Genomic DNA, 27,984 nt, shown 5'->3' with positions numbered 1-27,984 from the left:
GCATGAGAGAAACTAAGCTGCTTGTGAAACTGGTTCATTTATTGAGTGTTAAAACTACGCTATGGAAAAGTACTGTCATTTCTTTAATGACAGTAAAACCAAACCACCCCCAGCATAATTCTGTAATTCCTAGGTCTTAGTAAATGGACCTCTGAAAAACGAAAAAGGATGATTATGAAACTTGCTATTTGTTTCATCCTGTCCTGTGAGTCATCCAGTGACATTCCCTCAATTTTAAATATTTTCTTGTGGTGTTTTATAAGGTGCTTAACTTCTCTGTCCCCTGTGCTACCCCCACCCCTGGAAATGAGCTATTGGCCTAGATGTCTGTCTTTTTTCCTTTAAGAAAATAAACATATTTTGATCCTTAGATACTAATACTTGTGGAAAACAAAAAATCAAGCTGTGTTTTAACATCTGTTTCTTAAATTTCAGCTTTAACGGATAGACAGGAAAGCGCACTGATTGAAATAATGCTTTGTACAATTCGGCAAGCAGCTGAATGTCATCCTCCTGTGGGAAGAGGAACAGGGAAAAGGGTAGGAAGCAAAAAGCTACTCATCTAGAGATGTGGGAATGGCTTTGTGGGGATAGTGTGGGAAGAAGGAAACAGTTGTAGGCTGTTGCTGTTGAAGGGACTGAATTCAGAAATTCAGCTCTGGTCTCCACAGCCTCCAGTATCTTGACTGCCCTGGCTAGTTCACTTTTTCTGGACTTAATTATAATTGAAACTTTGCACCAGCACTTTTTAGTTGTAAAATCCTCACAATGTCAATATTTTAGGTGCTGACAGCAAAGGAAAAGAAAACCCAGTTGGATGACAGGACAAAAATTACTGAACTTTTTGCAGTGGCACTTCCTCAGTTGCTAGCAAAGGTAGGTTTAATTCCATTTCTTGATGATGAACTGTTGTTGAAATTTTAACAAGTATAGTTTCTTGTAGTTGTATAGCTTGCACAAGTCTTCATTTTTTCTTATTAGTCTTGACTAATATTTGATTGTTCTATAACAAATCGTGGTGTTGTCCAAGACTTTTTCATTTGAACTTTTTTCCTTTTCAATTTTACAGTATTCGGTAGATGCAGAAAAAGTCACCAACTTATTGCAGTTGCCACAGTACTTTGATTTGGAAATTTATACAACAGGGCGATTAGAAAAGGTAAGGTAACATTCAGTAACGCTTTACACAAAAGTAGAAAGCCCCGGTGCGGTTTTTTGTGTAAGTGAGACTTATTTATTGTAACCTTTATTGAGAATGAGGATTGGACTTCAGAGCTCTGACTGGCTGCTTTTTTCAGAGATGCCAAAAGTTTGAGTTTTCTAAGGCCTGTCTGGCGAGTTTTAAGAGAAAATCTTGCCAGTTAGATTAACTTTATGCGAGAGCATTTATTGTTTGGTTATGGTCATGTTTGAGGTATGCTGTTGTACAGATTGTAAAAAGCTTGTACATATCTTAATAAGTTTTCTTCTTCTGATCACAAAAACTAATAAACTACCATCGTCATTGCATTAAAAGGGAAAAAACTACCAGATCACAAATTATGTAGTTAATACTCTCATTTTATCTGCTGTGGTGATGAAGTTGGTGTAAACTCTTCTCATCTCCGTTTTCTCCTCCTCAGATGCGCTGTTTTGCTGCATTGTGAAGGAAGTAGCTGGAAATTATTAGGGTCAAAGTAATAAGATGTTTAGTTACAGCCTAGAGCAGTGGTGGGCAACTCAGGTTGAGGGGAGGGATATAGGAAGACCTGAAGTTGGTTTCAGTGCTGAGAATCTTCAATTATACAGCTTTTAAGACCATGTGTAAATGTTTGTGTGAGTGGGAGGTAAATGCTTCTGTGTTGTTCAGTTGGCATTGCAAATTCAAGTGTTAGATAAAACCATACTGACAATTGCAAATTTTTAATGTCTTTTTAAAATGCATTGAATCTTTAGCCTTTGACAAGCTCCTACTTAATTTTTGCTAAATAGGTTTTTAATTTACTCAGAAGCTTCACCGGCTTTCTAGAAGTGTTTTGTGTTTTGTATCATAGTTACAAAAGTAATAAATGGAATTTATCTTTTAAAATTCCTTAAGGTTTATTAAAAATATGTATGTGTGCATGTGTCAGTGTGTGTGTGTATATATATATGAATACATATTTTTTTTCCACGCCTCATCTTTCTTGTAGCATTTGGATGCCTTACTGCGACAAATCCGGGATATTGTGGAGAAGCACACAGATATAGATGTTTTGGAAGCCTGCTCAAAAACATACCACGCTCTCTGTAATGAAGAATTCACGATCTTTAACAGGGTTGACATTGCAAGAAGTCAGTTAATAGATGAATTGGCAGACAAGTTTAATCGACTTCTTGAAGACTTCCTGCAAGAGGTATTGTAATGTGCAAGATCAACTTTTCCTGCCCCTGTAAATATTTCCAGTACGTTTTTCTGCCTTCCTGTGCAAGTCATTATGTCAGGGATGGGAACTTCCCTCTGACTGTCAAAACTGTTAAGCACAATAATATGACAGTATCATTCTTGTGATTATGTGAACTTGGACTGTTTTTCTATATTAGGACAGTGAGTCTTTAATTTTAATCTCCTTTTGACAAGTGTCTTTTGGAAGTTTGAGTTAAGTTTCAGTTAAACTACAAAATTATGTAAACTTTTCACCTTTAGGTTTTGAATCTTGTGTTTGAGAGATGTGGCATTGTAATTCCACTAGGAGTACTGGTGTTGCTAGTCTCACCTGTGGTTGCATGTTGCTGCTGTTAAATCTCTTAAGAAATCACTCCCCCTCCCTCCCTGACCACAGGCAGATGCAGTTAATAACTTAAAAATCACTTTGTTCCCACACTGTGCTAGTCTGCCGAGTGAGAATTTTCAGATACTATATTTAACTTTACTATCTGGGGCCTCTGACATTCAGACAAAACTTGTTTCTCCTCCTCGTCTGTGATAAGGAGCACAGGAGGCGTCTTTTTGATAACTTCATTCTCCACACTTCTCAGATGCAGACTTTCTTTAGCAAGCTTTGCTCCTGTTCCTCTGCCGCGTTGGCCTGAACTAGGATTCCACTCTAGAAACCCTAGACATATGTGGACTATGTAAGAAATGTGCCTAGTAATCCATTTATTTTCCGCTTTGTGAGAGGAAGAATGCGAGGTAAAGCAAGGAAATGAAATGTCAGACAGTTGGCTTGAAGGAAAATGGCAAATACTCTGGTAGAAGTGTTGAAATCCATCGTGCCTTGATAAGGTTGTGCAAGTACAGAACAGTAAAATGCACCGGAGTTGCACTATCTCTGATACCCTGAGGAGGAGTTTCTGTGACCTTAGATGGTTTTTCCTATGTACTTAAATAGATACTTCTTGGACCCTTTTCTTTTTACTCCTTTTCTTTCTCCAAGTGCAAGTTTGTCAGAACTTATAGGAAAATTAGAACACAACACTTCCCTCAAAGACTTTTTTCTAAGATTAAAGTAAGATTGAGGTACTGACCCGTGGCCCATCTAGTCCAGTATGTATTGTCTGACAGTGGCCTCTGCTGGATTCTTCAGAGAAAATTGAAGCACCTACATAATACATTGTTTTCCGCTATCCTAGACATTTTTTTTTTTTTCCTTCTGCCTCCTCCCCGCTCCCCTCCCCTATTTCTCCTTGTGCTGTTGACTATTTCTAAACATGAACTGCTGCCTTCTCTCTCAAACTCTTTAAATCTTTAACGTGTCATTGATAATTTAAATGCAGTTGGTTTCTTGCTGTGGGTTTGTGGGTTTTTTGTTTGGTTGGTTTTCTTGGGTTTTTTTGCTTGTTGTGGGTTAGGTTTGGGCTTCGTGTTTTTTGTTCTGTTTTGTTTTTAAAAATCGTTTTAAGTTCCCTGGTTTGCTTAGCATATATTGCTTGGGATATCTTACTATATGATTATTAAACAGGGGGAGGAGCCTGATGAAGATGATGCATATCAAGTCTTGTCAACACTGAAGAGGATCACTGCTTTTCACAAGTAAGTAGGCTTCTGCAAACATCTGTCAGGGTTTTGGTGTCTGGGCGGGGTGGTTTTTGTTTGTTTGTGTTTAATTTGTTATCTCTTAACTTTTTAATGCAACTTGGAGGTTTTTTTAAGTGTGAATGATTGAGAGTTGTGCAGAGTATGATGCATTTTGAATATATGGAGAAAAATGTAGAAAACTGAAATCTTCTGGGGTTCTTTGCTTTGGTATTTTTTTGTGGTGTTGGTTTTTGTTAGGGTTTGGGGGTTATTTGTGGGGGTGTTTTTGTTTTTTAGACTAGTTAAGCTTTTATTAGTAGTTAACATCAAATTGCGGAAATGATGTTAGTTAAATTACATCTTTGCTTCATTTCTAATGCTTCCAGTGCTCATGACCTATCAAGATGGGACTTGTTTGGCTGCAACTACAAGTTATTGAAAACTGGCATTGAAAATGGAGACATGCCAGAACAGGTCTGTAGTTAAAATGTGTTGTTAGGTACAACACTAAGTAGCTTTTGTAGCTGTCTTTTATTGGCCTTTGTCATCTAATGCATTTTTTCCTTTTGATTTCAGATTGTTATTCATGCACTGCAGTGTACTCATTATGTAATCCTTTGGCAGCTAGCAAAAATTACTGAAAGCAGTTCCACAAAGGTATGCCCTGTTCTGGTTGTATTAGCAAATAAACATTTGTACATACCTGCAGTGTCATCAAGTGGGAACTGTGATGGAATTAATTAAGAATAATACCTTATTATAAATACATTTCTAATAATTTTTTTTCAGAATTCATAATTTTTGTAGTGGAATGCTTGACTTTTAAACCTAGTATTTCTCTAAATTGTCACATTTTTATTATTTAATTATTATGTTTAATTTGTCAGAATTTTAAAGTAATTGTAGTAAATAAATGCAATATCTATTAGTCTGGCAAAACTACAAAACATGGTATAGTCGGTCTTACTACTCAGGTAGTGGGTTTGAATTTGTTTGCAAACTGTGAAGTATCAGTGACAAGTCAGTGATGTGTGAGATACCAGAATTTGCACATTATCATAGTGTTCTTACTGCTCAGTATGTTGCAGTCATACTTTGCTCTTCATCAGTCTTTTAAATGTGTTGTTAAATAAAGACATGAAAAGATTTAAGTTAAATTTCAAACTTTCTTGGGGAATAAGATAGCCTGTTCTTGTTCTATGTATAGTAATCGTGAAGGGCAAAGCGCTGGCAAATGTCATCTTTCTAATTTCACTTCTTGAAAAATCTCGGAGGAAGGATTAAGGTTTCCTGCATCCACTGGACAGCATTGCTTGAAGAGGGTGATTAGGTGGCTTGCTCTGCCTAACGAAAGATGGTTTTTGAAAAGCTAGACAGTTCAGTATGGAGTTCCTAAGTGCTGAAACATTTTGATGATTTATTTAATGAAAATTAAAAAAAAGTTACAATCAAACATACTTCTGGAAGCCGTTTACAGTCCTGTAAGAAGAGTACATTTTGTGCTCTTTCACTGGAAATTTTTGTTGGAGTAGCACTTTGGTGTTGGAGTTGCTGATAACACATCCTTTATTTATGCCAGAGATTAAATAAGTAAATTCTTCAGTTTTTTGGAACATTTTTATTGCCATATTTATAATGGCAATATATTTATTGCCATTTTTATGGCAATTTATAATTAATTTAAGAAAATATAATTAATTTAATTAATTTGTTATATTTTTATTTATATAAATAATTTAAGAAAAATAATTTTGTAGGCATTTTATAACTTACTAGGGACAAAACAGGGAGCTCACATTAGTAATTTGTAATCAATAAATTGTAATTTGTAATTAATAATCCATTATTACAGTAGACTTAATGTGAGGATGTGTAAGTTTTTTATTTTTATTTTAGGCTGTGATAGTATAAGCTTCTGGTAGATAAAGGAGTGGAGAAGCGTGCTATGTAACTTGTACTGATGGGTTTTATAACAGAGAATATGTTTGTGAGATCATGGTGGTTTGTTTTTTTTTTTTCTTCTCTGTCATGTTAAGACTTCATTAGTCAAACGAATAATTGCAGCCTTATTGATTCAGTAATTACAATGTGAAGGTGTGTTAAATAAACTTGAGCTTCTTCCACACTGGCTGGCTAGCTATTTTACCACGTATGTTTTAATGGCTTTTAACATTTCCAAACCAAAAAATAGCAGATATGAAGTGGATACATATTGTTGAGAACCACTTACATGAGTGAAGGATTTGGAGGCTTTGTTAGCTTATTCTTTAAAGGGTAAACAGCAGTTCAAGCTCTTGTAATAGTGATTAAAGCGTTATCACAAGCCTGATGGCAGAAGCTGAGCTAAATACTGAAAAGTTAGGTTAGAAATGAAGATTAACTTAGCTATTTTGCAGTAAAATGTAATTTGGAATACTTTCAGCAGGAATGAAGAGAACTTATTTGGAAAGTGGTCCCTTATTGAGACTTATTTTCTGCTCCTGTATAATAAAGTTTGGTAAATTAAAGCTTTCATAGGTTTAACTTCTGAACCAGAGTTATTTTATTATATTTAACTGCTTGACTGCTGCCAAATATACCAGGTATGTACAGAAAGTTCCATTGATTTCTGTTCAATGCCAATGGAACATAACAGCAAAGAAGTTGAAGCACAGAACCAGCAGTGACTGAAGTGTACAGTGCCTAAAGATCAATTTTTGGTTTGGTTTTGGGGTTTCTTTTGGTTTGGTGGGTTTTTTTGTTTTGTTTTGGTTGGTTGGTTTTTTGCTTGTTTTCATTTGGTTTTTGTTCTGTGACAAAATTAACTGCTAACTGTGTGTTGTTTGTGAACAGGTTGACAAAGTATGTGAATTAGCTTCATAATATAGGCTGCTAAAATAAAAAAACTATATAAATAGTTCATTTTTTATGAAAATTTAAGCACATAATTCTCCATACAGGAAAGAAAAGATTCCTCTGGGTATTCCTCTTAACATCAGTATAGTAATCTGAATAGCAGTCTTTACTATTCAGAGAGAAACGGGTTTATGTAGTGAAGGTTTTCTAAAACCATATTCTACTTAAACTCACAGTCAAGAATCAGCTGTTGCTTTTGTAATTCCAGTTGAGATTAAATGACACGTACCAGTGTGTTACGTACTTTCTTGAAGGGAGAGACTTGTTTTGATTTAGACTGCATGGATGGTTTTTAAATTTATCTCAGAGATACTTCTTTGTCTGGACTGTTGCTGGTTCCCCAGATGGCCTTTTGTAATAAGACTTCCCCAGTTCTGTGGGGGCTAGAATCTTCACATGATTGAGTAATGCTACCTGCCACACATGTGGATGGTGTTTCTACCAATCGGATACTTTACTTGCTTAATAATCTACTTTTCCGTAAGTTATCACAACACTTCTGAAGCTACAAGTGTTTTCAGTGAAAGAGGGGAAGAAAACCCTGACTGTCATCTGACATTTTATTTTATCCCCAAGCAGTGAGATAATAAAATAAAACCATGTAGCCTTTTCTGTTTTAGATTTTAGGTAGCTGTTTATAACTATCTTCTAGGTTGAAAATGCAGATACTTTAAAGAGAAAATGATTTATGCTCTGGGTTGGGTTTTTTTTGGGAGGTGGCAGTGTTGGTGGCACTCTTTTTTTTTTTTTTTTTTTTTTTTTTTTTTTAATTGCTGTTCTTTTAATAGGTAACTTCACTATTTTCATCCCAGCTTTTGTGGTACACAGGATGACAAAATTGAGGAAGTTGCTACTTGATATTTTTGTTTGTAATAGTTTTAAATAAGGCTGTGGACTTGAATGTTACGACTATATACGAGGTCTGTGGTGGATAGCTCTGAAAATGCATGCACTAAAAGTGACTAGAAATTGAAAAAGCAAAACTTACATGAAATCCTTGTCTTTGAAGGAGGATCTTCTACGTCTAAAGAAGCAGATGAGAGTGTTCTGTCAAATCTGTCAACACTACCTGACCAATGTAAACACTGCTGTCAAGGAACAGGTTAGTGACTGTTGTTTATCCTTGTAGTCTTCTAATATTATACTTTTAAAGCAGTTGAAAAGTTCCTCTTGCTATTATTTTTAGCACTTATGTGGGGAATGTGGTGTGTCTTGGATGTTCAGGCTGAACATTAGATTTCAGGGATCAGAATCAGTTCAGAATCTTAGGATTTCAGAATCAATTTGAACTTGATTCTTTCTAGTAATTTTAGGCAGCATAAACTTTTATTCAAAGGGTTGGGTTTTTTTGCAGGCGCACTGTAGAAACCTTCTGGTTTGTAAGTTAGGTGGGAGAGTTCCATTGCAAAGCTCTTGCTTACTGTGTGGTCATGACACAAACCTCCGGTGGAGCTGATTGTGCATTTGTAGACTCAGAGCTGGAAGAGCTAGGGACAGCTATTTAAAAGAAAGAAGTTTTTTTTTTTTTTTAGTTCTGTCTTTGAATGCTTTTACGTTCCCACATTTGTACTATGATACATACCTGCCCATCCACTCAAGAACTGTGAAAACAACTTTCCTCCTCTAGCTGTAAACCTGTGGGGACATACAGGGGCAACTTCTCTGCCTGCTCCCCTTCACCATGATGCTGCACACAGAATATATTCCTCAGTTCTTCGGAGTCCCAGGATTTTGGGGATCTCTGAATCAGGAGAAAAAGAATGGGTTCTTAACGTGAGTGTGTGTGTATGTTTATACATGCACATGTGTACGCTGTAACCTAGGGGATTTTGTTGTTGGGAAGTAGTATTTCTTTTTTGTGGTCACCCTTTGGTACACTCGCACACTAGTCAATTGTTAACAGTATTGTTTAGAGATATTTGGAGACCATTCTAGCAAATGCTTGGGAGCCTCAACAATGATGTACTGCTTGGAAAAGATGTAAGCAGTTTTCATTTTACCAATTCTATAGTCCACCCCTCATAGAGTTGTCCTTTGTGGGGGAGAGTTTTAGCTGGAGCTCAGTTCTTGGCTATTTCAGATATAAAACATGTAGGTATTTAGTCCAGGCAAGTAGTGCCTGACATTTCAGGCAGGAGACAAAAGTCCTTGCTTTCTTGAAGAAAAACGCAGGCATGAAGGCTTTAGGGCTTGTTTTTTAATTTTCTTCTGTTTCAAAAAGAATTGAGACATCATCTTGGGCAATACTTGACTTGTGAGGGTAACAGGGTCAAAGGAAAAGGTTAAACTGTAGGGACTGAGTCTCTTCCTGTCTGTGGCCCAGTAGTTCTCTAGTCAGGACACTCAGAGGAGTTTCAGGTTCCAGTGAAGGGCATGGCTTACTGATAGCAGGATTGATTCTAAGTAAATGCCTTTAACATCCTTTAGAAAGTTAAAATGAAAAAAAAAAAAACCCCACAAAGTATTTCTCTATGGTGGAAGGACCAAACAACCTTCTGGGTATACTTTTTATTAAACAAATAGAAAGCCAGGAGCCTTTAGGCTGCTAAAGGTAGCAATAACCTGGTTGAACTTGAAGTCGAAAATCTGGTCCGCTGAGTCACACAATTGCAGCTTTTGAAATTCTTGCTATAACAAGAGTGTTCCTGGAGCTGAATAAGTATATTCTATGTTGGAGAGCTATCTAGTGTCAAAACAAGGTGTAGGGTGTGAAAGTGAGAGTAACAAAAGTTAGTGAAGCTCTGAATAGGTTTCTTTTAAAGGGCTGTGTAACTCTAAGTCAGGTGGATGCTCTAGAAACTAGAACTGCCTCAGTCACATAAGGTACAATAGCCATGGTTCTGCTCTCCTCTTATTCTCATGAAAGGGCACAAGGAACTTCAGAGGAGCATGTGTATTTTTGTGACCAGGAAATTAGTAATATTTACTTACAGGAGTTAGAGAACAGATCTGTTTGTTAAAATGGAAGTACTTGAGATAGTTAAGTAGTTAAGATAGTTAAAATGGAAGTGACTCAAGGAGTCAGAGATGAGGTCCATCACTAAGCAGCGTGTTGCCTTGGTCTGTTTGAAGAATGTCAGTCTAGGTACAGAGATGTTTGAACTTTCCACGGAGGGAGGGTACAACAGACATTTAAATCTGATGTCAGATGCACAAGTTAGCAAAAAGAAGAGGTGATTGCTTCTTTGGAAGCAATACATACTTTAAAACTTAAAGGGGTTGAATGACTTAAGCTGTAAGATGTTTTATAAACGTGATTGAAACAATTTAAAAGGAGACTGCTTTATGGTTGGTGTCCACAAAGTTCTCTAGTGACCTAATGTAGTATCCCTCAGGCAGAATTTGCGAGTTTCAGGCTCCTTGTGCTTTAATCTCATAGTGTTTTGATATTTAGTTGGCTTCGTCTATGCAGTATTTTTATTTGGAGGCCCAGTCTTCATACAGCAACCTCCTGTAAGAAACTATGCACATTTTGACTTCCGGTTGGCCTGTGTAGTTGTTTAGGACTTACATGGCTTATGTACACCACTGGGCTCCAGCTACATGATTCTAAATAACATCCAGTTTCCAAGCAAGTATTTACTAAGGTTTCTTTTTAATAGGCTTTCACAATTCTGTGTGATGTGTTGATGATCTTCAGTCATCAGATTATGACAGGAGGACGTGACATGTTGGAGCCACTTGTTTACACTCCTGATTCTTCATTGCAATCTGAACTACTCAGTTTTATTTTAGATCATGTCTTCATTGATCAGGATGATGATAACAATAGTGCAGGTTTGTACAAAACTTATCTTTCTTTTCCATTATTTGCCTTCTAACTAATAAAGTTGTTTGCCTATACTTCTGTGTGTTTTTTTTTTTTTTAATTCTTTTTTTCTGGCAGTGAGAGGTGTGCGTGGGCACAGAGGTAGGTTTATCTTTTAAATATCAGCAGCCAATGAAAGCATTTTATATTTGGGGGATGCATAGGAAAATTGTGGTAAAGGTTTGGTTTAATAGGCACAAATATATATGTCTCTGTACCAGGAAAAGAGACTTGTCAGTGGGCAGTGAAGTGCACTGTTGTCAGAATTGAGTTTTGATTTTCTGAATCCTGACCATTAGGCCACGTCACTTCATATGTATAATGCTTAAGTATGAAGTATGAATTTAAATGCAATGATTTTCATGTTCTGAACTCTTTCTAGATGGACAGCAGGATGATGAAGCTAGCAAAATTGAAGCATTGCACAAAAGAAGAAATCTACTTGCAGCTTTCTGTAAACTCATTGTATATACTGTGGTGGAAATGAATACAGCTGCAGACATTTTCAAGCAATATATGAAGGTAAATCTGAAGCCTTGTGTAGTGATGCTTCATAAAACTACTAGAATACAGTAGTAGTGGATTTTGTGATTATTATTTATTCTTTACCTTACAAGATCACTGGTTCAAAATGTGAAGAATTCAGAAATCCATAGTTGGTAGTTTGGAGGCTTTTAAAAGTTCTTTTTCCATAAGAAGGGGAAAAAATGACTGAGATTAGTTTTGCAGTTCCAGTGTGTGGGTAATGGGGAGGGAGGAAGGAAACCTGATAATGATTTTTACGTTGTTTTTAATAGATTTATTTTCTTACCCTGATTGATGATATATTTTTAATTCAGCTATTAGTTTAGCAGGCCTCTCGAGAATCTTTTCACAAAGATCAGCTCAATGATGTCTAGCCTCATCAAATAATTTCAGCTTAAATTTTGTAGAAGAGGGGAAAAAGAAAAGTTTTGTGAGTTCCATCCACTGCCTGCACACATGCGTGTGTCGCATGTTGTCTCCCCACGTGTAATCTGTATATGAGTTTGCATTTTGTGAACAAGATAAAGCTTTGCTTCTTGTTGGTTACCTTAGCAAATTTTAAATTTGGGCAGCCTGCTTTTGTCGGAGTGCTGTTACATGTATTTTGAATCTCTCCTAAGTAAGTAATTGCATCTTTATTGAACCTGAAATACTTAAAGAACTGAACAGGCAGCTGTCTTTCCTGGAAAAATTATGGCTATGATGCTATCCTTAAGTGCTTCCTTTCAGCAGAGAAAATAGAAAGCTCCCCACCAGAGTTATAGGAGTTACTAAAAAGATTAGATTCTAATCTTCTACCCTGAAGGGGTGAACACGTGTTACTAACAAATGTGTCATGGCCTTGAAGATAAATAGTTCATTCTGCCTCTAAAGTAATGCTAACGTAATACGAACGACAAGAATGAAAATAAGTGGATATACTCCTTCTGATGGGAGTTTTTTTTTACCGTGTTGGAGGTGTTTTAAGGTATAATTTTGATGGTGTCATCATGAACGCGTTAGGTTTTTTCCTTCTGAAAGTGTTCAAATTTTTTAAAACAGCAAATCCTAGATGATTTCTGAAGAACCCAGTAGTTGTAAAAATTGAAAGTTAACCTTCTTTTTTTTATTTTTCCCAGTATTACAACGACTATGGTGATATTATTAAAGAAACAATGAGTAAAACACGACAGATAGACAAAATCCAGTGTGCTAAAACGCTTATTCTTAGCTTGCAGCAGGTAAGAACGAATTACAGTATTTTTATGCATGGAATTCCATACTGTACATCACGTCCTGTTGTTTAATAGCTAGTGTGAGGTATTAATGAAGAAATCCTTATGGAAGGTAGAGATAAATAGGTCTAAACTGAAACATACTTTCTGCAACTGTTTGAAAACCTGCCAGAAGTCTTCCAACACTTAACCAAATGTTGTGCTACGAAAAGTGTATGAGAGGGGCCAATCAGTATGAAGTAAATGTAACTCTCTAATACCTTCTTAACTCTAAAACAATAGTTTGAGTCAAGTATTCAGCAACGTGTTGTGAACCTGCTAGTTTACTTATTCATGAGCAAATAAGAAAGGGAAAACATGTCCTGCCTGTGTGGTGGGGTTTTGTTTTTTTGTTCATGGGTGGTTTTTTTGTTGTTGTTTTTTTTGTGTGTGTTTGGGTTTTCTTTAACTATTCTGAGAAGTAATGGGAAGTTTTAGCAATTCAGTACTTCTTAATGTTTGGTAGGGGCTTCACCCATCTTTGAAATTAAAACATGATTTAATGCTCTCTTCAGTAAATGAGCTTGTTTGCGTGGAGACCTGATGAATTCAGTCGAGGTCAGAGTCAGATTCACCTGCTCACATGAACCATCTGCATGAATCTTATTTACAGGATTAGAGGATCAGAACAATAATGCCATATTTCTGCAAACCACTGTAATGCAACAGATCTCTGCTGTCGTTGAAAGGAAGATGTACCCTGATTTGTCCTCTCTCTCCCCACACTTTTTTTTTTCCTTTTTTTTAGTAGAGGTCATAGAGCCACGTAATGGATATAGATACAGATATTGACCCTGGTTGAGAACTAACCAGAAAGAGTCCTTAATGAAGCCACTAAGCTGGTTCGTCTGTATGAGGTTTGCCAGTACAAGGGAGGATGATGCCTTTCCTTTTGATAGCAGCATGAAGTAGCTGGCAGAACTGCAACATAAAATAAGCAACTAAATACTCCTACTGTTTTTGCTGGCTTTTAACCAGATCCACATGTTTTTGTGACTGGGTTAATGCTATCCTTATTAGTCTTTTCTGTCTCATGAATAACCAGCCCCTTATATTTAAATGGCAGACAGAGGAAGTGAATGTAGTAAGTACAACTACGCAGTTATAGGGAGGCAGTTACGCAATCCTAGCATGGCAATAAGAATAGCAACATGAGAGGACCCTAATATGGCAATAAGAATAGTAACATGTAAAACAAACAAACCAGCCCCCCTCCACATGTGAAGTTAAACATGTAACTAGCATTTTTTTCCAGGAAAACTTCTTAAAAAAAGAAACTAACCAGAGAACAAATACTAGAAGTGATGGTGGATAAAGGGAATAACTAGGTTGCAGTGAGCTACGCCAACATAAAAGTACCAAAATGTTTCTGTAAATGAAAAGTTAATGTTCATAGCCCTAAGTAAGTCTGGTTTTGGTTTATTCTGTGTTATATGAGAGAGTGAATGGTGAGTGTGTTAGACAAAATTAGAAAATAATAGAATAATTGACTGTTGAAGAGAACTAAAGTCCAGTTCAGTAGGATGAGAAAAGGATCAATCAAATTAAAAAAGGATTGTAAAGTTCAGTGTTTGCAGCTTTGCCAGCTGTTGATGAATAGTTAAAAGGGTGATCCTCAGTGGCAGAGTTTCTTGTGTCTTTGGCAACTTCCCTGAAGACATGTTTCCGTTTTAGAATTTCTTCATTATACTTGCGTTTTGAAAAGATTAAAAAAAAAATAATCAGAAAGTAGTAGTTTGATAAACTGTAATAGTAAAGACCAGGTGAGAACTTACCCCGTTTATTTCTTCTTGGTTAATATACATATCGGGGAATCCTACTAATTTTTAGCATTTTCAACTCTAGAACACCTCATTTAAAGAAGTGCCGAAATCTGTCATCCAACATACTTAGTTTGACACATGCTTGTGCAGAGTGCATTTCAAGGATTAACTCTGAAGTGCAGACTTTTCAAGAGTAGCGTTGACTTGGCTTTCCTAAACCTCCATGTTTGTCTTTTGGGGTTGTTGAATTAAGAAAAAAGAGCTGTAAAACTTAGCTCTGTGTCGATTGATCTAAAGTTTGACATAATCTTTCAATAAATTAAAATCTCCCTTTTATTTTCATACAGCTTTTCAATGAAATGATTCAAGAAAATGGTTATAATTTTGACAGATCATCACCAACATTCAGTGGCATAAAGGAACTTGCTCGACGTTTTGCTTTAACATTCGGACTGGATCAGTTGAAAACAAGAGAAGCTATTGCTATGTTACACAAGTAATTGTGTGCTTTGTATTACTTCCCTTTTTGTAAACACTTCTTGATTGACGTTAAAGTATCTTTTCAGTCTTTCAGAATTAGTTTGTTAATACAAAACGCATCAGCACTAGAGACAATATAGCCTGTTGTAAATTAGGAGATAACTGCTGTTTTGTCCCTGAGTTAAACCCAAATGTTAAATAATATGGATGTTCTTCAGCATCATTGCATAAGCCTGTAAATGATAGCAATATTGATGCTGTCATGAAAAAGTATTTTTCATCTCTTACCTGTAACAGTAAGAACTGAGCCACTTTGTTGTTACGTTGTGGTCATGTTGGCCTCAGGCCGAAAACTTGACATGCAAGGTAGAAACATCATAATATGAGTGCGTGAATAGTGTTCACTTTTTTCCCCACCAAATATGGAAACATCAAATTACTGCTTTCTTCATGTAGAGAAAAGGTGTTTGGTTTTGATAGCTTGCAGTGCTTAGAACTTTTTCTTTAGTTTGTGCTTTATGTGACTTAATTTTTAACTTTTTCTTAGGGATGGCATAGAATTTGCTTTTAAGGAGCCTAATCCGCAAGGTGAGAGCCACCCACCATTAAATTTGGCATTTCTTGATATTCTGAGTGAGTTCTCCTCCAAACTTCTCCGACAAGACAAAAGAACAGTGTAAGTATTTTCTTAATATTCTTAATATTTGTAATGATAACCATAAAAGACATGCATCTGTATAAATAGGTATTCATGTGTATTGCATTCATCTAAAGTGGGATCTTCAGCACACCAAGATAATTTTACAGTAATACAGTCAAGTATCATCACAGAGGGTAAATTGTATTTATCCTTGTTATTTTATGGTGGATGAACTGGATTTGCTGTTGTCACGCCTTTTTGTTAGCTAGATGAGGAACATAGGATTTTACTTTCAGTACTTACCTTGACATGTTAACATCTTGTTACAGATATTTTGCATCTTTGTAATTATTTTTTCCATTTAAAGGTATGTTTACTTGGAGAAGTTTATGACCTTTCAGATGTCTCTACGAAGAGAAGATGTGTGGCTTCCTCTCATGTCCTACAGAAACTCTTTATTAGCTGGTGGGGATGATGATACTATGTCAGTGATTAGTGGAATTAGTAGTCGAGGATCTACAGTAAGAAATAAGAAGACAAAGCCAGCAACAGGGAAACGGAAAGTACCTGAAGGTATAACTTCTCTCATCTTAAAATTTATTAGAGTGGATATTCATAGAAACTACGTGTGTCGTTCTCTGTTTGTTAGCTTGGGTGAATTCGTATGCTTTAATGTATTCTTTTTTTAAACAGGATAACTTCTGTGCATGTATATGTTTTAGTGGGAAAACTATTCATTTGAAGAGCCTGAAAAACATAACAGTGATTCACAGAAGAAGATAAAGGCACTACACTGCATTAAGTCACAGAATATAAAAGTATTTTAAATACTCTAGGCAGTGGTTATAAGTCCAGGCCTTTTGAGGCACACGTAAGACTTTGTGGCAAAAAATACATAAATTGATTCTCAGTGAACAGAAAGTGCGTGCATTTAAGTTGTGTTTAAACATTCAATTTTAGCCTAGTTTGAAAAAAATTTACCAATGTCCTATGTTTCCTGCCAGCTGAAGAAAGCAGCAGTAGTGACAGTATGTGGCTGAACAGGGAGCAGACAATGCACACACCAGTCATGATGCAGACACCTCAGCTTACTTCCACAATAATGAGGGAGCCCAAGAGATTGCGACCTGAAGAAAATTATATGGGTGTCTATCCTATGCAGCCTGAACACCACCAAGCTCCACTCGATTACAAGTACGTAGATGAGTAGGTCTGCTTTGTGTTAGTGTTCATACACAAAACCAGTTCATGTTTAAAATAGAATAATGGTCTTTTTAAGCACGCAAGTAACGTGGATGTTGGCTCAAAGGCAACAGGAAGAAGCCGCGCGACAACAACAGGAGAGGGCAGCGATGAACTACGTCAAGCTGAGAACCAACTTGCAACACGCCATGTGAGTGAGAGTGAAATGCTTCTTCAGTGGTTTGGGGAGGGGAGGGTTTATTAAATATAGTATTACTCCTGTATCTTCTAAGAGGGATACATGTTCTAGTTCTTGAGTAGTGTTTATCTGTGTTTTAAAATTTTAAGTTGCTTTAGCAAAGCAGTAGTAAAAGTGTATGGTGATGCATTTAGCAGAATAGATCTGTTTAATTTCTTGCTTATTTTTGAATCATAGAATGGTTTGGGTTGGAAGGGACCTTAAAGATCATCTAGTTCCAACCACCCTGCCGTGGGCAGGGACACCTTCCACTAGACCAGGTCACTCAATGCCCCATCCAGTACAGGGATGGGGTATCCACAGCTTCTCTGTTCGAATGTCTCACCACACTCCTGGTAAAGAATTTCTTCCTAATATCTCATCTAAATCTACGTTCTTTCAGTTTAAAGCCATTGCTCCTCATCCTATTACTACACCCCCTGATAAAGAGTCACTCCCCATCTTTCCTATAGACCACCTTCAGGTACTGGAAGGCTGCTATAAGGTATCTGTGCAGCCTTCTCTTCTCTAGGCAGAATAACTCTCTCAGCCTGTCTTCATAGGAGAGGTGCTCCAGCCCTCTGATCGTCTTCATGGCCTCCTCTGGACTCGCTTCAACAGGTCCATGTCCTTCTTATGTTGGGGGTCCCAGAGCTGGACGCAGTACTCCAGGTGGGGTCTCACCAGAGCTGAGCAGAGGGGCAGAATCACCTCCCTCGACCTGCTGGCCATGCTTCTTTCGATGCAGCCCAGGATACGGTTGGCTTTCTGTCTGCAAGTACACATTGCTGGCTCATGTTGAGCTTCTCATCAACCAACACCCTCAAGTCCTTCTCCTCAGGGTTGCCCTCAATCCATTTTCTGCCCAACCTGCATTTGTGCTTGGGATTGCCCCGACCCAGGTGAGGGACCTTGCGCTTGACCTGGTTCAACTTCATGAGGCTCACACACACCCGTCTCTCAAGCCTGTGCAGGTCCCTCTGGATGGCATCCCTTCTCTCCAGCGGGTTGACCACACCACAGAGCTTGGTGTCGTCAGCAAACTTCCTGAGGGTGCACAGGATCCCACTGTCCATGTTGCCGACAAAGATGTTAAATGGCACCAGTTGCAGTACTGACACCTGAGGAACACCACTTATCACTGATCTCCACTTGGACATTGAGCTGTTGACTGCAACTCTTGAATGTGACCATCCAGCCAATTCCTTATCCACCGAGTGGTCCACCCGTCAAATCCATGTCTCCAATTTAGAGACAAGGATGTCGTATGGGACAGTGTCATGACGTTGGCAGTGTCAAATGCTTTGCACAAATACAGGTAGATGATGTCAGTTGCTCTTGCCTTATCCACCAACATTGTCAAAGGCCACAAAATTCGTCAGGCACGATTTGTCCTTAGTGAAGCCATGTTAGCTGTCACCGATCACCTCCTTATTTTCCATGTGCCTTAGCAGAGTTTCCAGGAGGATCTGCTCTGTGGTCTGTATTCCTCCCAGGCTGCCTGTCCACGCTTCCACCCTCAGTAGGCTTCTTTTTTCTGTTTGAGTTTGTCCAGGAGATCCTTGTTCATGTATGCAGGCCTCCTGGCATTTTTGCCTGATTTCCTCTTCATTGGGATGCATAGCTCCTGAGCTTGGAGGAGGTGATCCTTGAATATTACCCAGCTTTCTTGGGACCCCCTTCTCTCCAGGGCTTTATCCCACGGTACTCTGCCAAGCAGATCCCTGAAGAGACCAGAGTCTGCTCTTCTGAAGTCCAGGGTAGTGAGCTTGCTGTGCCCCCTCCTCACTGCCCTAAGGATCTTGAACTCGACCATTTCATGTCACTTCAGCCAAGGTTCCCCTTGGGCTTCAATGGAACTAAAATACCAGAAAAATTACGTAGTACTGACCTTTGTTAATAAAGGGAGCTGGTTGTTGAACTGAATGCTATCTTTGGCAGATGTATATAATCAATGGAACATGTGAGACATCTTCTTTACGTATTCCTAACTGCAGAATCATTTTTAGAAATAGAATGTTAAAAAAGTTGTTCAATGTGTGAAGCTGAAAGTTGCTGCTCAGTTTAATTCCACTATTACTTTCTCCTTTGACTTCTGGGTTGTAAGTTTAGAGTTCAGCCGGGGTTTTTTTTGTTGTTGTTGTTTTTTTGTTTGTTTTGTTTTTATTTAAAAAAAGTGTTCCTCTTAAACTCCTGTCTTCAGCATTTCTACGTTTGGTACAGATTTTGTCTGACCTAATCTGACACCAAAGTTGAGAGGAATCTTGTAGTACCAGTTTTTGTAGAACTTCCCAACGCAAACACACAAAAACCTCATGAAGTACTCCATATTGTGAACAAAGATGAAGACAGTCTAATGTTTCTTAAATTAGTGTTGTCCTTCAGAGGTCATACATTGTTACTGTAGTGTCATTTACTTCATTGTGATTCATCACAGGTGCATTTTGACATGCATGCTAATGAAATTAAGTGCCAGAACTTTTTTTACCCAAGGAGGGGAAGACTAGTTTTAGAACTTCTCTGCTTTAATGAAGACTCTATTGTTCTACAGAAGAAAAGTATAAGTTGTAAACTAAAACCATGGACATACATATTGAAGAGCTTTATATCTTTCCCCTACATGTTTTTAATTCTTTAATACCAGTACTTTATGTAACACAGTTTGAGTGGTTTGGCGTTTTGTTTTTTGGGTTTTTTTTTTCCTATAGTGACACCAATTAGTGTAATTAGAATGACTCCTTATTTTTCTCATAAGGTCTGATGTTGCATGTAGAAGTTGCGAGGAAAGAGGACTGTGTGGGATTGTCTGAAAATGGATTTATGCATGCACTTTATCACAAAGACATTCTTCCTTGCCTTGTCGTAAGGCAGGAACAACTTTTTTTTTAGGTGGCAAAAGTTCTTTCTCAGTTGAGCATGAATATTTGCATGGAAATCTTTGAATTAGGTGTGGTTTTGATCTGCTCATCAATTCTTGCAGCCTCTCAGAATACCCATTTAGAGACGTACCACAAAGTTCCATAAGTTGATCTTTGTTAGTCATTCTCCCTCACTCTCTTGGTATCTTCTAGCTGGTTAAATACCAGCTTTCTTTAACAGTAGCTATGCATTTAGTTAATTACTTAGTTTCTTTTCTATCTAATGGAATTATTATTTGTTGGCAGTTCCTTACTGAGCAGTAGCTTTTTAAATAGTCACATAAAGCTTAACTTGATTTAGTGCTAAACAATATGTTTTTCTTTTCATTTCAGTCGACGTGGCACAAGTCTAATGGAAGATGATGAAGAGCCAATTGTTGAAGATGTGATGATGTCATCAGAAGGGCGGATTGAAGATCTCAATGAAGGCATGGATTTTGACACCATGGACATAGACCTAGTAAGAAATTTACTTGTCTCTCTAGTGGATTTTGGATTTGTATTTCTGCTTTTGAAGTAGGTTATTTGAATCAAATTTTCCTTTTGCTGAAACAGAAAAGTCATTCTTGTTCCCTGCATTCTTAAACGGCTGCGCCACTATCTGTATACAAGTGCCATCTGTTCAAACTGCCATACAAAAATCAAGAACACTTCCTGTAATAATAATGTGAGAGATGAACATTTATCCCCTGTAAATTCTTATCCTTTGAGAGTTCAGATTCATTTATTACAGTTTAAAAACTCTTGTTTTTTCTGAAATTACAGTTAACATGTTTATTTGCTTGCTTTCTAAAGCCACCGTCAAAGAACAGGAGAGAAAGAACGGAACTAAAACCAGATTTCTTTGACCCCGCTTCAATCATGGATGAATCGGTAGGTTAACTTACATAAGAGGAAAATAATGTAAAATCAGTCTTAAGATTACAATACTCTCTTACTTCAAATTTTAAATGGAAAGAGTGCAATCTTTAGGTTGTCTTCGTTAGCTTAGTTTGGCAGACTGGTACAGTCAGTGAAATACTTTATGCTGTAATTCAGCTTCATAAATTCTGAGGTAGCCAATGTTCTTTGCAAGTTTATAGGATTTTTGTTCTTAGTACTTTATGTAGCTATGTAAAAATGAAAAGCCTTTCAATCTGAGCAGAAAACACATCTGGTATGGAAAAGACCCTTGCAGAGGTTGGTAGCAACGAGCTTTAAAAGAAATAATTTGTGCATACACAATATTAAAGGCGAAGTTTCCTGTTGTCATGAGCTTAGTTGAGTGACTCTAATGTCATTACCAATTGTCAGCATTGGATGGTATGCAATTTTTTTTCTAATTGGCATATTTAGTTTTGTGCGTAAGTAAGATAATGGAGAAAATAGAGATAATACAGATACCTGTTTATAGAGATGAGAGGTATTTTTTCTTTCCATGTAAAGTTTTAGGTCCAAAACATCCGAAGTCTGTAGTTTCTGCTTGCAGTTGCCCTTTTTTCCGACTTGATAAATCTGCAGTCTCTATTCTCTTTTAAAAATCTGCATGAGGGATTCCTTCTGTCTTGAACCACTTGTAATGTATGCAGCCAGTTTTGACCTTGTGTAGCTGGTACAAAATTACACTGGAAATAACAAGCTGCAGCAAGCCAGCAGAGGACAGTACAACAAGGCTTCCTGGGAATCTTGGACAGCTTGGTGGAATTTGGAAGACGGTTATGTATTTTTTTTTTTTTATAGTATTGTTGCAGCGTAAACCTGTTCTTGTTATGGGAGAAAGAAGTCTTAAATACTGTTTTAAATGCAAATACATATATTTTGTACCAGTAGGCCTTTGCTTTAGTATTAATGAATCAGATTAGGCTGTGCATCTAATCTAACTATTGTGTGTTCTATTCTTGAAGTAACGCTGAGAAAGTACATCACCTGTTTTCTCATGTTCTGTTTTAAAATAGTTCTTCCCCTCCCCTTCTTGATTTTTAATTCATTGATCTGTGAATTGCCAGTCTTTTTTTTTATTTTATTTTTATTCTGACAGTGCTGAAAATTTGGCCTTCTACAAGTTCATTTCGTTGATTTCACCAACCTTTCAGCTTTTCAGTTTCTAAAACTAATTAGCTTTACTGTTAGCTAAGTTTCTTTCCTATGACTTTAGTTCTCACTCATCATCCCCCTGTGAGCCCAGGGTTTGCTAGGCAGTCCTTAGCTGCAGTGTGGGAGTGACACCACATGATGGCAGCCGGTTCCAGTCACATTTTGCAGCCAGCCTTGCCTCTGTGCCAGCAGGACAAGCTGTATTCTGTCCCTCCGCAAGGAGGGAGCGGTGCTGCGCTGCAGTGAGCTGGTACAGGCAAGGGGACACCATCCAGCAAGGCTGTCTCCCAGGCAGGACGCAACAAGGGTGCTGAGCCTGGACGCAGGGCTGCAGAAAACAGCTGGATGACAGAACACAGCTGCTCTTTAGCATAACCCCCACCTAAATGAATGTAACTGCCTACACGGGGAAAGCTCTGCTGATAGTTTACGAGCCATCATGAATCCGTATTACATCAGAGCTGAATTTATCAGTCAGTATTTTAAATGTAAAAAAATCCCCAATTTCATAAATGCAAAAACCCTTCTCTGAATAAAGTTAATTTGCTTTATTCATGTAATTTATTTCAGAGGTCCATTATTCTTGGAGTTGTTGCACTTGTTTTAAATAGACCTCGACATAATAAAGCTCTTTAATTTATTCAGATGCACATGGTTTATGATCAAAATTTTAGTCTGTATTCTCATATTGTGATGTGTCCAGTTATTCCTGGCACCAGAGGCAGTTGTGTCTTAGTGTGTTACATTGTATGATGCATCTAAAGTGAATTTAATACCACGAACAGTAAAAATTGGTTTGTAAACAGATGAATGTGAACAGCAGTGTTACAGTTCAGGAAAATTAAGTGTCTCATGGCTCTTTCTGATCTTATAAAGTCCTATAAAAGCTAGGACAGTCACAAGATCTGGATTTTCTGGGGGTTTTTTTGGCACATCAGTGGTGATAAACACTTGCATTGGCATACAGAACTATACGGCGTGCTCCCACATGGGAAGTGGAAACTGATTCTTCCTTTCAGAAAAGCTTTTTCTTCACTTAATCACTCAGTTTCCCAAAGGACATTATTTTGCTTTTACCTGATTATTGTTTTGATTTTTTTTCACTGTCTTCCTGGCAGGGTTGATAAATTTAATAGGAAATAACGAGTTTGTGTCCTGGCTAGCTGTGAGATGACATGTTTTTATGAGCGCAGACACAGTAGCAGCCGGTGTGTAGAGGGTTTTGTCCCAGGCGTAGTTGCTGAAAACTACGCACTTGACTTGAAGTTAAGGCCTATAGAATGCCGTTGTCAAAGCAGTCTGAGTTAGGCAACTAACTAAAATTATTTTGCAATTTTTACCAAAAATAGTTAAAGCACAGTCTTTATCACATTCCTCCTGGATGTAGTTAATTTCAAGTATGGGAAAAATATTTTCTGATGAATGAGGTGCCCTTTTCATATTACTACGTAAATCAGAAGTGTGGTGAATCTGGTTTGGAAGAAAAATAAACTTATAATGCCTTAACATATCTTGAAGTGTCTTAAATCATATACTAATTGCTTTGTTTCTGTTAAATGTGTAGTAGACGACAAATTGACACCGTTTCTAACTTTTTTTTTAGGTTCTTGGGGTGTCAATGTTTTAATACCAGAGCAGCAAATAAATCAGTGGTGAAGTCATTTTCTAAGTGGAAGAGGAAGTTTTTCAATACAAAATTGTGGTAGATACAGTGAAATTCTGAACAGTTTTTTCTCTAAGGAGAATGACATGCTTTCAAGATCAAGTGCATTGAAGGGGCAGTTTTGTTTGCCTGAAAAAAAAGGAAATGTAAAGGACAAGTAAACAATTTGAGGATAAGCTACACTTTTTGTTGGGATAAAAAAAAAAATCAATATTTTATTTATGTGCTATCAGTTTATTTCTGGATCATAAGAAGTATTCCCTCTGAGTTTTAATCTAACAGTCTGAGAGGTGTTTGGTACAGATTTGAGCCCCTCTCTATACATTTGCTGGCTATACTAAATAATCATGAGCTCTGCTGGATTGCTGTTTACATCCATGAACTGAAATAATAGATGGATTGGTTTTCGTACAGTGATAGAACCAGAAGAGTGTCAGTATTTTAAATAAAATGCAAACTTCAGCAACAGAAGGTTTGTATTAATTAATCGTGGAAAAAAATAAATACATAAAGCAGATTTTTAACAGCTTTTTAATCTAAACCACACTTTTATTCCAAAAGCTTCATGCTAGCCTTCTCAGAAAGGTCCATAAACTACGAACTACCAGAAGGTAACAGATCTGTCATGCTTGCCCATTACCAACCCTGGAAGTTTGCTTGTCCTTTAAGAAAAATGTAATGTCGTGAAATTCCTTCCAGTAGTGCCACTGTATTTTGTCTCCAAATAAAAGAAGCTTATTGTAGTATGTTTGCAGAAAAATTCTAAACAAAAATTATACAGCTTATTAGAGTGTGGGAATAGGGATCTAAATTTTAAATAAAATTATATATATATATAAATTGGTGCTGATTTTATAATTGCGCAGTTTGTTTAGTTTTTTCTTACTTTTAAATTCCAACTTAAAATTATGAGGTTTCAGAAATATATTGAAAGTTTAACAATGTTTAAAAATAGAAGAGCATGAGAATTCATGCTTTAAAAATGATTTTTAAATTTGTATTTTATATTGTTTTATCTATCTGTCTTTGCAAGCAGTCTTCAGGTTAAAGATACTTCTAACAGGTTACAGTACATTTCCTCTGTATGTAAATTAGATTGGATAATAGAAATTCATAAACAACCCATAATATTCTTTGAAAGCTAAGCTTTAAACTTCATTTTGTGTCCATTCACAAATAAATTAAATTTGGTCTAAAACAGAAAGTGGATCTATGCCATTTTGACATCGACTCATTTTGCAAGGCTTAGGCAGCTAGACATCATTTTAAAGGAAATATTAACTTATATTACATATGTATATTTTTTGTCAGTTGTCTCCCAGTTCTCGAGGTATATTATTTTAATCATTCCATGCCTTAATATGCTTGCAATACAAGGATCTCCCCAGATGGGTGAATACAGAAAGGCTTCCTGTTTTTAGACTCAGAAATTAAACATTCGGCTGTGGTAGCCAAAAACCATAGATTATCTAAAGGATCATGATAAAATATAATTATTTTACTAAGTCATGGGGTAACAACGAACTCAAACCTAGATCTGCCTAACTCATTTTACATAAATAAATACTCTCATGTCTAAAGTACTGCCTATATTGTTTTTCACACCACTGCATTTAATAGAACTGCTGAGAGGACTGTATATATGATTTTAAACTTAAGTTGATTTTTCTTACTCTTGAAGGAGTGTTTCTTTGTGAAAGCAGTTCTTACAGCTTTGTTTTCAACCAGCTAAAAATGTTTTATATATTTACCTTAACCTGTTGTCCTCCACATTCTATTGTCCTAATTGTACTGTTTTCTGATTTGTATTTATGTCTTGAGACAGTAACTTTTTGAATAAAAATAAACCTACAGTATGTTGTATGTTTGATCTTTTTAAATCGGGGTTAGGGGAGGACAGTGAAGAAAGGGGTATGAGTAATGCAAATGTTATGTTTATAGAAATCAAAATCTTTTTCCATGTCTTTTAAGTGTTTGTCTCAGAGTTGGGATAATGTATGAAAAACTGCACTGTTTTATATTTGTAATAAATTGTACAAGTTTTTAAAATGTGAATAAAGCACTAATTGGGTAATAATTTAAAGTAGAAAAGTTAATGCAATTATGATTGTTTAAATATGCTTTAATTTGACATAAACTTGTTAAAAGAATTAGTGTAAATACAGAGTGAGTTTTTCAAGAGGTTAGTACCTGCAAATAAAATTTTTAAAATTTGTATAGAACTTTTACATGCCAAGAAATCAATGGTTAATTATTTTTGTGTTATGCTTTTTAAAGGTGTATCGATAGCATTTCTGTTGGTTTCTTTTTCCTATTAACTTCTATCTGACGTTGCTCAAAATGCTTTTGATTCAGTCATTGGCGGTATTGTATATAGTCCAACTGAAAAACCACTGAAAGTATGCTCCTTTCCATTTCTTACATTTATCATACACCCGATAAAAACATTTGAAGCTTAATTGGCAAGACGGCAAGGAAACGAGGGGAAAAACGCTAACCATCTCCTCCCCTCCCGCTCCCCTCCCCTCCGCCACCGAGCAGCTCTGGCTGCAGGGTGAAAACTCCTTCCTCTTACAAGGCTTTGGAAAGGGAGTAATTTCACAGCCTTAGAGGTAATACTTCTAATCCTTGCTAATGTAACTTCAGCTTTTATTTTTATTATTACAAATGTTCATTCCTGTCTCTAAATCCTGCTGTAAGTTCAATAGTATCTTGTGGAAAATGGTTTCAGTAGGTTCTAAGTCCCTAACACAAGAAAAATACCTTCACTATACAATGTAAAGTCTGTCCTAGTTATACCATTTTGGTACAAAAACCTGTAAATTAAAGAAATTTGAGTTCTGAAGAGATATGTGATAAAAACATAGAAAACAGCAACCAGTTTGGAGAAAGTAAAGCCTGTCCTCTAGTGGCCGGAGAGGCCACAGAGAAGGTATTGACACAGAATGAAATTGAAAGGAATAGTCTTCACGTATTCTGTAAAAAGTATTTCTTGATATTAAACAACCAAAGACAATATGTAAGAAGTTAGTGATTGCTGTTGTTTGTTTGTTTGTTTTTCCTTTGGATGGTGTGGTGCTGATGACTAGCTTGTTAGAGCCAGTAAATCCCCGTCTTCCCTAATCTCAGTATAACTAAATCATTGCTTCTTCAAAATTTACTCCTCGCTGTTTTCCTAAGAGTTTACACATACCCTCGTCCTAGCGCGGGATGTCAGGATACCAGGGCTACTACCTTTAACTTTCTACCCATAAAAAGTCTACTGAGTTTTTTGATTCACAATAGCGGTTTTTTAACAGCCTGGTGAATGTCCTGGGCTTGTTCGTTCTTTGAAGCATTTGACAAAAAGTTGTCAGTTCTTCTGATTAAAAACACAAATTGGTTCTTTAAAAATATACCCATTCCTACTTGAGGGCTTTAATTTAATTTTCTTTAATCAGCTTATGATACTGGAATGCAGCTTATGCCATTTCCCCATTTTTCATAATCCTAAGAACTTTTAGTGCTGAGATTGTTTAATTTCTGATATTCATTGGCGCACAAAAGGGATCGTATCTTTGGTGGAGGCGGGTGATGACACGTACATGGAGAACAAGGTAATGTGGCACAATATTATTCTGTGATAATAATTCTATTAAAAAGTAACAATTCAGTGTCAGTTCTGCCTGTTGTTTTCCTCAGCTGTCTTTCTCTCCTGTATCTCTTCACGTTGCTGAGCTTTCTTGAATGTATTTCTTTGGTTAAATCTTAAATTTTGTATTTTTTAAAAAGTTTTTAACAGCTAGATTTTGAGTCGTTACTCATTTTGTAAATGAGTGCCTTCCAACGAGAGATACAGTTGCACTTTTTTTATTGTGTTTTTTGTAGCCACTGCCCGATTTCATAGATGTAAATCGTGGTGGCGTTAACAGGGGTAAGAACGTAAAACTGTGCCCAGAAAAATGAGCTGAAGCAGTTAAAGGGATTGGATTGCTGTGACACAGCCCCGCGTGAGAACTTCCCTGTTCTCTGGAGTATGTGTGCAGTTCTTGGTAGTGTCATCACGCCTCCCAAAACGGATTGTGTAATTTCTGCAAAGCTTGTCCCAGCATTCTTGGTTGCATAAGAAGAAGAAAGGCCATCATATTTTCTCTGTATTTACTATTTTTGTAAAAGAAAAAGCTGCAGTTACCAGTTTTAAAAATGAAGTTTGTGTTCAGCGGGTAACAGCTTGAATTAATCCAGTAAACTATAAATGAAAATAATAAAAATTATTGTTAGTTATTTCATGAACACATTCAAGTAATACAACAAGGTTTGGGAGAAATTGATTAATGAGTTTGACGAAGGCAGTTTCTTTTGTTGAGGTGGGTAATGACAGGTCAGGTCAATGCAAACAGCAGCAGTTTGTTTGTTTCAAATTCGGTAGGCTGTGGACATAGCTCGAAGGCTCTCTTGAATAGGTGACCAGTGACCAATGTCCTGTTTATTTTCATTCTTTAAGAGTGCCTTTGAGAAAGCTTGCCTTTTTTTTTTTTTTTTTTTTTCCTGGATACTAACACTGTTATGTTTTATTTGTCGGAATTTTAGC

The 27,984-nt window shown here is 36.8% G+C and overlaps 1 protein-coding gene across 10 annotated transcripts in view; it reads left to right on the top strand.

Moving 5' to 3' along the window:
* Positions 1 to 24,178, top strand: part of STAG2 (STAG2 cohesin complex component) — a 78,576-nt gene extending 54,398 nt beyond the window's left edge. For 3 of the 10 annotated variants that reach the window (XM_074601818.1, XM_074601819.1, XM_074601820.1), the window contains exons 16-34: positions 436 to 539; positions 784 to 876; positions 1,070 to 1,159; positions 2,172 to 2,375; positions 3,921 to 3,991; positions 4,363 to 4,450; positions 4,553 to 4,633; positions 7,881 to 7,973; positions 10,474 to 10,648; positions 11,062 to 11,201; positions 12,323 to 12,424; positions 14,568 to 14,716; positions 15,248 to 15,376; positions 15,708 to 15,913; positions 16,345 to 16,534; positions 16,620 to 16,733; positions 20,012 to 20,138; positions 20,474 to 20,551; positions 21,247 to 23,248. In XM_074601818.1, the coding sequence (XP_074457919.1) occupies positions 436 to 539; positions 784 to 876; positions 1,070 to 1,159; positions 2,172 to 2,375; positions 3,921 to 3,991; positions 4,363 to 4,450; positions 4,553 to 4,633; positions 7,881 to 7,973; positions 10,474 to 10,648; positions 11,062 to 11,201; positions 12,323 to 12,424; positions 14,568 to 14,716; positions 15,248 to 15,376; positions 15,708 to 15,913; positions 16,345 to 16,534; positions 16,620 to 16,733; positions 20,012 to 20,138; positions 20,474 to 20,551; positions 21,247 to 21,519 (2,507 nt within the window). In that variant the 3' untranslated portion in view covers positions 21,520 to 23,248. Of the gene's footprint in view, positions 1 to 435; positions 540 to 783; positions 877 to 1,069; positions 1,160 to 2,171; positions 2,376 to 3,920; positions 3,992 to 4,362; positions 4,451 to 4,552; positions 4,634 to 7,880; positions 7,974 to 10,473; positions 10,649 to 11,061; positions 11,202 to 12,322; positions 12,425 to 14,567; positions 14,717 to 15,247; positions 15,377 to 15,707; positions 15,914 to 16,344; positions 16,535 to 16,619; positions 16,734 to 17,323; positions 18,079 to 20,011; positions 20,139 to 20,473; positions 20,552 to 21,103 lie in introns of those variants that run through there. The other 7 variants (XR_012589177.1, XM_074601822.1, XM_074601823.1 and 4 more) reach the window with 7 other exon arrangements.
* The last annotated feature ends 3,806 nt before the right edge of the window (positions 24,179 to 27,984 follow it).

Source organism: Larus michahellis, chromosome 9 (assembly GCF_964199755.1).
Source record: "Larus michahellis chromosome 9, bLarMic1.1, whole genome shotgun sequence".
NCBI lineage: Eukaryota > Metazoa > Chordata > Aves > Charadriiformes > Laridae > Larus > Larus michahellis.
This window is presented reverse-complemented; position numbering and strand designations above follow the sequence as displayed.